The 9,107-nt window shown below is 45.9% G+C and overlaps 1 protein-coding gene across 2 annotated transcripts in view; it reads left to right on the top strand.

Moving 5' to 3' along the window:
* Positions 1 to 8,262: 8,262 nt before the first annotated feature.
* The window catches only part of LOC119164960 (uncharacterized), a 98,802-nt gene continuing 97,957 nt past the window's right edge, over positions 8,263 to 9,107 (top strand). Inside the window, exon 1 of one of the 2 annotated variants that reach the window (XR_012886045.1) lies at positions 8,263 to 9,006. Coding sequence is in view for 1 of the 2 variants with exons in the window: in XM_037417158.2 (XP_037273055.2) it covers positions 8,707 to 9,006 (300 nt within the window). In the remaining variant the exon portion in view is untranslated. The remainder of the gene's footprint in view (positions 9,007 to 9,107) is intronic. The other variant, XM_037417158.2, reaches the window with a different exon arrangement.

The following is a 9,107-nucleotide window of genomic DNA, read 5'->3' as shown; positions in this document are numbered from 1 at the left end:
TTGGAGTACACATTGAGAAAAAAAAAACGCAAACAGGAACACGGGAGAAAAAGAAGAGATGAACAAAAGTACAATTAAGCTTACGTTTAACGATGTAGGTGTGTTCATACGTGGCCGCGATGCTTTCTGCGGTGGTGAAGGTGCTCGGTGAGCTGACACTTCGGCCTTCCTTGCCCGTTTTTATTGGTGCTACCAGGAAGAGCAACTGAGCCTGATTGCTGTAGTGTTGCCCGAGCAAATAACCACCGAACATAACGCACTTACCAGCCACGAGGTTTTCTCTTTATGTTCGTTCTTCTCTTTTATGTGCTTTTCAGTTTTTTTTCGCCAATTTTTCTTTGTACCCATTCTCTTTCCTCCATTGTTAGACGTGCCTTCATTTGAAGCCTTCCACACTTATTATCAGGACACTCGAAAAGCGAGAGGAAGGATTTTCTTTGCCACGAGCGCGCGCTCGATATGCCGCACGCCCAATATTCATAGAATAGATTCGAGGCAATAAACGAGGCAACCGATGTTAGCGTCCACACAATGAACAATAATTTTTTAGTATCATCGAAGAGTGTGCAATAGAAGTCGAAAATAGTCACTAGACAGGTCATTGGCAAACTATCTTACAAGGCGAAAAATCCTTAGAGACGACAAACCATGAAAGTCTCCAATGCAACTGACTAAATTGATATAGTGGAGGTTTTGATGTTAATTGACGCAAGGTAGCCGACATCGGAAGGTTTGACATGGAGAGAATAGAGCAGGCTGTAGAAAGCGATAGAAGTCTCAAAGCTGCCATTTGAGATTTGTGCATAGGAAAAAAATATGATGTATGCATTGAGGAACAAAGAGGGCAATGTCAACCAATATGAATGAGATAGTCGAGGTGGCGTAGCAGTTTTATAGAAAGCTGTACAGAAGGAAAAAAAAAACAAGGGGGGCATAGTGAAAAACAACAATTGTGCAGAGGAATTCGACATCCTACCAGTAACGACAGGGGAAGTAAGGAAAGCCCTAAACGGAATACAGAGGCAAAGCCGCTGGTGAGAATAAGGTAACAACGGACCTTTTGAAAGATGGCAGAAAAATCATGTTATAAAAACTGTCCGCCTTATATGCAAAGTGTGTCTATTGATGGGAAGGATAAGATTAACGCCAACATGATCTTAATCCATAAGAAAGGATACGTCAAGAACTTGAAAAGTTACAGGCCGGTCAGCTTACTGTCCGTTCTATAGAAACAATTTACAAAAATAATAGTTAATAAAAGTAAGGCAACCTTACAGATAAATCAACCAAAGGACCAAGCAGGATTTCATGGAGGGTACTCCACCATAGACCATATTCAATTCATACTACCAATCAGGTAATAGAAAACTGCGCGGAATACAATCAAACCTTATACATAGGAAATATAATAATAATAATAATAATAATAATAATAATAATAATAATAATAATAATAATAATAATAATAATAATAATAATAATAATAATAATAATAATAATAATAATAATAATAATAATAATAATAATAATAGTAATAATAATAGTAATAATAATAATAATAATAATAATAATAATAATAGTAATAATAATAGTAATAATAATAGTAATAATAATAGTAATAATAATAGTAATAATAATAGTAATAATAATAGTAATAATAATAGTAATAATAATAATAATAATAATAATAATAGTATAATAATAACAACAACATCTAGGGTATTACTTCCCAAAACCACGATATAATTATGAGAGACGTAGAGTGGAAGGCTCCGGAAACATCTGCCACCTGGTGTTTTTAACGTGAACTACATGGGCCTTAAACATTTTCGTCAAAAAATGCAGCCGCCGAAGCAGAGATTCGATCCCGCGACCTTCGGACTAGCAGCTGAGTGCCTTAACTACGAGACAGCCGCGGCGGGGCTGCGTTAAGGAAATCAGTTCAACCCTTAAGGACGACAAGACTGCTTGTGGAAACGACGACTCGATCATTAATCCCTGTTCACCTTATTTTTCATTGCAAGGTTCCATCTGCCCCTTCACGTCACAATCGTTAAGATAGTCATTTATGATAAGATTACGACCGCATATTGTCCTTTATGCATTGTCCTAAGATGAATAGAAGGCGAAAACCAACTTCTTTTTTTTGTTTGTTCAGTCGTTGTACAGTCAGCTCCAAAAGTTGGCGGACTATGGGAGCGCGTGCCAAACTGCCAATCCGCACCACCTAGCGGAACGCCATGTGCTGTCGACCACAATGCTATTCCGGAAACGGATGTTCCTGTTATTCCCTGGCCTTTCAATTTTCCGCTGCCGCGCAACGAATTGTTAGTTCGCAGCTTTCTCGCGAAGCGCTCGTTTGCCGGATGACCTCCCCATTTCTATTTTCATAGCTGGACCAGAGCTATCATGGCGTGCCTCAAACGGCGTTCCGTTAACTTGACAGCAGTTTGTGATTAAAGTTGCGGCTTGAATAGTTGGGCTCATAAAATGCCCATGAGGCTAAATCACGTATACGCAGATGCCAAAAAGCGTCTGTGGTTAAAAAGTGAAAGGCGAAAATTATTCGTAGCCAGTACGGAAAAAGAAGGGCCACAGGTTAAGGGATTGATGTTGGTCGGGTGCTGCTGTGCTGTTGATGACCGCTGACGTTGAGGTCATCACCTACGGAGATGACGGAGAGGCCTTTGTCCTGCAGTGGACGTAGTCAGGCTGATGATGATGATGATGATGATGATGACGTAGCGGAAGTGCCGTTTAGAGACGTTTCGCCACGCACTCGCGTGGTCCGTAAACTTTTCTGGTCTACTGTATGTATTCACTATCATCATCATCACCATCATCATCATCATCATCATCAGCCTGACTACGTCCACTGCAGGACAAAGGCCTCTCCCATGTTCCGCCAGTTAACCCGGTCCTGTGCCTGCTGCTGCCAATTTATACCCGCAAACTTCTTAATCTCATCTGCCCACCTCACCTTCTGTCTCCCCCTAACCCGCTTGCCTTCTCTGGGATTCCAGTTAGTTACCCTTAACGACCAGCGGTTATCCTGTCTGCGCGCTACATGCCCGGCCCATGTCCATTTCTTATTCTCGATTTCAGCTATGATATCCTTAACCCCCGTTTGTTCCCTAATCCACTCTGCTCTCTTCTTGTCTCTTAAGGTATTATTAAGGTTAAGGTATGTATTCACCAGTGCCGTGTTAAATACTGGTGGCAAAGGTTATTGTAAATACGGAATTAACACACCATGTATAGGAACGATGCCATTTTTCTTGTCTCTTTTTTTTTTGAACAAGATACAAGTGGGAGTTACTGTGACAATGCCAGATAATACAGTACAGGCACAGTGACACCATTCTTAGGAAGAAAGTCCCGAATGCGCACTTTCCAGAGACACTTTCGTTCAAGGGCTCAGGCAAAAAACTGCGGTGAAGGGGTTCGTACATGTGGAACCAACTTGTCGATTAAAGAATGAAACAAGCAAGTAATTCACCCTTTTAGGTGGCTTCTTTGCGTATGCGTAGCCAGTGCGGCGTAAGAATACTAACCCCTGTCCACTTCACAGCCTTTTCCCCCTGAAGTTTCGCTTTTGATACGCGCCTGCATACACGCAACAGAAAAGACACGCTGACATATAGAAATGGCGGGCCATGTCTCTTCAACAAGAAGGCTGGACAACGTTTCATAGTACTGTGCTCAATCGATTGTCGACCAATCCATACATCTGCACCCCGGTTCTCTTCGTGAACACGCAGTGTCTACAATTGCTACTGTTATGTGTGAGCAGATCGCAAATGTATCTATCGCACTATAGTTCACATGTCAGCGCATGTTACACAAAACGAAGCTTTGTCCGAGGCGGAACATAGTCACCGTAGTGTCCTAGCGGTGCTCAATGTGTGCCACACTTTACCACACATTACCGCACTTGGTGCTCCTTGCGTGCAGACTAAGTTCAGCGCGCTATTGTGGCTATTGGGTCAAACAGTGCGTGCCTTTCCTTTTTGTTAGAACTTAAGCACCCAAGCAATGTGAAATATGAGGAACCTGCGTGTGAGTGAAACAAGTAAGCAAAGCTGAAAATAATAGATATGGGCTGCAGCTTCCTGTAATGCATCTGTGGGAGATGACACGAGAAGTGTGGCAGCTTGGGCTAGTTGGTATGGCAACTAGCCTAAGCTGTCTTTCGTTGCCTTCTTGTCTCTGTGTCGTCGTTTTGTTCTCGCGCTATAACTATCGTCATGACACGAGAGTTGAAAAAAAGTTACAGGAATCAGTTTCTAACTGCGACCAAGGTGAAATAAACTGCCGTACACCGCTGTGGACTCGCTCGCTGGATTCCGTGCCGACCAGTTGTGCCCCCGCGATCTCCGACGTCCACGTAGCTCTGGCCGACTGGGCTCGCCCTACGTCATCTCCTGACGCTGATCTCCGACGACAGCGTAGCTCTGACTTACTGGACTTGCTCTACGCCATCTCCTAACGCCGTCAAGAGCTCTCGCAAGTGGTGCCCCGTCCTCGGACTCCAGTGACCGTGTTTCCATCTTTGCTCTCTCTCCTATCCCCTCGATATGTCGTCACTCCCTGGCTTACCTCACCTCTCTTTCTCTCTATATACACCTTTACTCCTGTCTTTTTAATCCCTCCTCACCCCCATCCCTTGTGAGCTACTGCTGAGTTGTCGCACCCTGATGCAGACAGTTGCGGGGCTCACTTTCCTCATCTTTTCCTTCTTATACATAAACACCCCCCCCCCCCCCCTGTGTATTCACAAGTCGATTTAGTGTAGCTGGCGATGTTTGAGGCGTTTTCGTCAGACTCGCCGGCTCGCCTTAGTGTTACTACTAAGGTACACCGGCCTAAGAAACCTCTTTAAAAATCATAATTTGTGCTAATGTAAAAAAAAATGTCATTACCAGATGTTGCTACACACGTTTTATTTTTTTCTATCCGCTTCCCCTTTAAGATGGCGCTAAATTCTCAGTTTATAGGTGTACAGTCTTCAATGGAAGCTCTCCAACGGGGTACATTTACCTTGACCACTGGTTCACCTTGAGCATACGGCTGAAGTGCGCCGCTCAAGCTCGTCACACAACCTATACCGCAAGCGCTCGTTCACTTGGCGTCCTTCTATTTGGGACCGAGGATCAAAAAGCGACTCAAGGCGGGTGACGTTCACACGTGTCTGCGAATTCTGCCCGTTGCCACGCAGGATTGAAGTCTCCGCGGGCACTTGGCTAGGAGGATGCTTGCCACGTGAGCCGTGAAGATTATTCCCAGCGCTCCCCTGTTCCTTCCTCCTCGGCACCCGAAAAGAGGTGTCGGCTGCGAACGCTCGTCGCAATGGCCAAGTAGTGTGTACAGTAGGCCCGGAGAAGCGTCAGTCGTAGACGCTGCGACAATCGTTGAGGTGGTGTCACTTCCGACGCTATCGGCAACAATGTCCGCTGTGAGCGTTCCTCACGGAGACTACGTTAAACTACGGGGGCATCTTGCTCCCATGTCAAAGCAAGGGACATCGCAGGCTTCTAATGTGAAGGCGCCATTGGGCTAGCATGACTACTGATATGTGGTGGTTTAACGTCCCAAAATTATCCTATGATTATGAGAGCCACATGGGGTTCTTTAACGTGCACCGAAATCTGAGCACGCGAGCCTACAGCATTTTCGCCTCCATCGAGAATGCAGACGCCACATCCGGGATTCGATGCCGTGACCTACGGGCAAGCAGCCAAGTACTTTAGCCACTAGACCACCAAGGTGGGGTGAGCATAGCTACTACGCCGCAAAATAGGCTGATGCCCTGTTCCTGCGCATCTGATTGGTTGAAAGGTTAGCGACTGCAGTTGTGTGCTTGAAAAATTGAGTGGCGAGTGACTTGGCCAAAGCGACCGTTTTGACCGGTTGCGGACGAGCCTCGACCGAGCCTACAAGACAAGTGCAGAAGCCGAATAATACGCTGCGCAGGCGAAGTCTGGGCCGATCTTAATGCCTCGCGGTACGGGATGCAAGCATTTCGTACCGATGCACAAAATGTTCTGAAGCTGTAAAACTCTATGCAGTGTTTGATGTAGAAATGATGTGAAAAACTGACGATGAATAAGTACAACTTTATATTCTTTTAAAAATAAAAAACGCCTCTATAACTTTCAGAGTGACCAGCTAGGCTAATAGTTTAGCGGACTTGGGTTTCTATTAAAGTTAGTCGACCGTATTACTTTTTAGTGCTTGTGTTTTCAGGACTTATTTCATTTTTCCTTTAAGTATATTTATGTTATTGCTCTTGAAGTTGACTAATAGGGTTTATCGTTCATTGATAGCTTTTATTATCGTTTATTGATAGTTGTTAACTACTACAATCAAACATACCATCATAAGTAAGTAATATTAAAAAAAGTTATGCAGCAGTAAACATGCAATGAAAAGAGTGGATACTTAGGTCTTGTCAATAAACGCGTTTGTTTGTTACTATAGTGGTACATGTTCTCGCTGTTAAGAACAAAGTAACTTTTTTACGTTCGTTTTGTACCTGAGGTAATTATCTTTTACAACCGAAAGAAATATGTCTACAGGGATGTTATTCGCAGTGGAGCCTATTAGGCTCCGCGAAAGAATCACGCCACCTTTTTCTTAATTGTGCCTGGCTGTCAGGCCCGACCTGCCCTTTGTGCAGAATCTCCGCCTTCGTATCTTTCCCTTCAGTGCCAAGAAAAGTTGTCGCCCAGCATGGAGGAAGGAAAAACTAGTATCCTATCCCAATGCATTGCAAGAAGTGTGACGGAAGTGACGTCAAACTTATAGGGCAAACAAACCGGAAGTGACGTCAAACTTATGGGGAAAACAAACCGGAAGTGACGTCAAACTTAGGGCGCTAACAAACCGGAAGTGATGTCAAACTTATGGGGCAAACAAACCGGTATGGGGCAAACAAAACAGGAGACGCTCCACGGCGTGCTCTTGGTGCCGTTTCGCTTATATAGTCCCGGCGTCAACCTAACGCGTGTTGTATGGTTTGCGTGCAGTAAAATGTTGCGAGCATACCTTTCCCAGACTGTTTGTGCGTGTCAGGCCCGAGCGCGGCGTGCTGAAATACTTCGTTCAGTGTTTTTTGTGGAACAGCACAGAAAGCACCGGTACGTGTCGGAATGAAAATCATTCAGCCCCTGCACCATCGTATTCGCACTCACCCGGCAGTGACCTACGCGTTCTGCTCGCCGCAAGGCTCTTTTTTTTCTTTCCTTCTTAGCCATATTTCCTGATCTACGGGCCGATTAACCGTTCTTTGCTCGTATATAGTGTCAGTGTGGCAATGCAAGATTTTGAGAGCTTGATTCGTAGCTATTCCGTGCAACAACAGCCTAGTACTTGACGTACTTCACGTCGGTAAGAAGGCACAGCTGTATTGTATACGTGATCGGGCACGTAAAGTGTGCATTTCCAGTGCGCACACAACTAACACGCAACGAGCGTACACCGCACAATGCATACACACTTAGTCCGCTAACGAGAAAAGTTTATTGTCCTTCCGAATGAACGACACAACTTCTACAAACGCGACACGATGCCTACAGCACTAAACACGAAAGTTCGCGTGTGTTCTCAGTTGACACAACGAGTAACTTACGGAGCGTACAGCCAAGAGCTCCGCATGCAGATACCATGCATTATTGATCAACAGTGAAGCGAACATACGTGAAAAGTGCCACCAGGTACATCTGGCGGTGCACGTGATTCGCACAGAGTATACACTACAGCTGGGCATCGCACAACTTTTCTAAAAAATAAACACGCAAAAGAAGCAGCACTCGTGGGTTGACTCGCTGCTGGCTGCGAACACCGCTTCCAGCTTCTAGTACACTCTACCGCTTCCAAGGCCGCTGCGGCGGCTGTCGCCGGAAATCGCGAAGTGTTTATCAGCTTCTCCGCTATGAGGTGGTGCGGGCGTTTGCGATGCGGCGGCTTCACGAATATGACGTCATGGCCTTTCCTATATTTTTCCTGCCGCCATGTCGTCGAGTGTAAAACACGTGGCTTTAAAGCCGGCTGCCTGCTTCTTAGCCACGCCAATCCGACCAGTGCTGACAGAATTCACGCTCAATCCTCTCGACTGAGCGCAGACGACCGTCAAACTACAGTGCTCTACACTCTAAAAAAAGAGTGAGTAAAAAGGGTGTCTTTTGTCCCACAAGAATAATCGTCATCTATATTGTCATCTACATCCTCGTCATCTATCCTCTCTATATCCTTGCGCTATCGCCCCGCGCCTGGTACATTCCGGTAACGATCGACATGCCCATTATCAGGGCTACATTGCTTTCTCGATAGGAAAGTGGCCAGCGCCGAGTTTTCAAGAAAGGAAGCGCACGCAAGCCTGACGACGATTATTGTTGTGGGACAAAAAAAAACACCCTTTTTACTCGATATTTTTTAGAGTGTAGATAAGTTGTCAAACGGAGGGATCGAAATAGCGGCGACGTGCACATTTCGATCCGTGCTGCGAGCGGAGGAGAGCGGATGAAGCGAGGACGGCAAGTTTCGATGACGCGCATGTCTCGTGATGCGCCGTCCGCTGCGAAAATTCCTCCTCCTTTCCCTCGTGTGAATCCACCTTAAGGGGCGTTATCGACACTCAGGTGATAGCGAACGGCCGAGGCCCCGCGTTTATCATAGGGAGCGCGTCTCTTTACAGTCGTCCCTACCATGCCGTACCGCGAAGGGCATCACGCTCTGTACCGACTGTGCGACCCGGTGAGCGGCGCGACCTGGCGCCCGACGCGGTTCGAGGACGAGTTCGCGTTGAGTCTTTACGCCTGTCACGTGTGCCACGTCATTCCGAGCAGCACGGTACTGCTGCCCTGTTCGCACTCCCTGTGCGAGCAATGTGTGATGGGGTGTGGCGTCCAAGTGGGCGGAAACGTCTGTCTCCTGGACACCAAGCCATTCTGCCAAGAAGACTCCCAGAAGATCAAGCTTCCTGACAAGAAGAAGAAAAGTCTGATGGTAAGTATCACGTATCTTTTGACACTTCTTACGCAGCGACGACAACTTATGAAGGATGGTTAAAGGCCTCGCGACCTTTCGCGTATCTACATTGACGTCCG

Source organism: Rhipicephalus microplus, chromosome 9 (assembly GCF_043290135.1).
Source record: "Rhipicephalus microplus isolate Deutch F79 chromosome 9, USDA_Rmic, whole genome shotgun sequence".
Taxonomy (NCBI): Eukaryota; Metazoa; Arthropoda; class Arachnida; order Ixodida; family Ixodidae; genus Rhipicephalus; species Rhipicephalus microplus.
The sequence above is the reverse complement of the archived record's forward strand: the minus strand, read 5'-3'. Positions and strand labels throughout refer to the sequence as shown.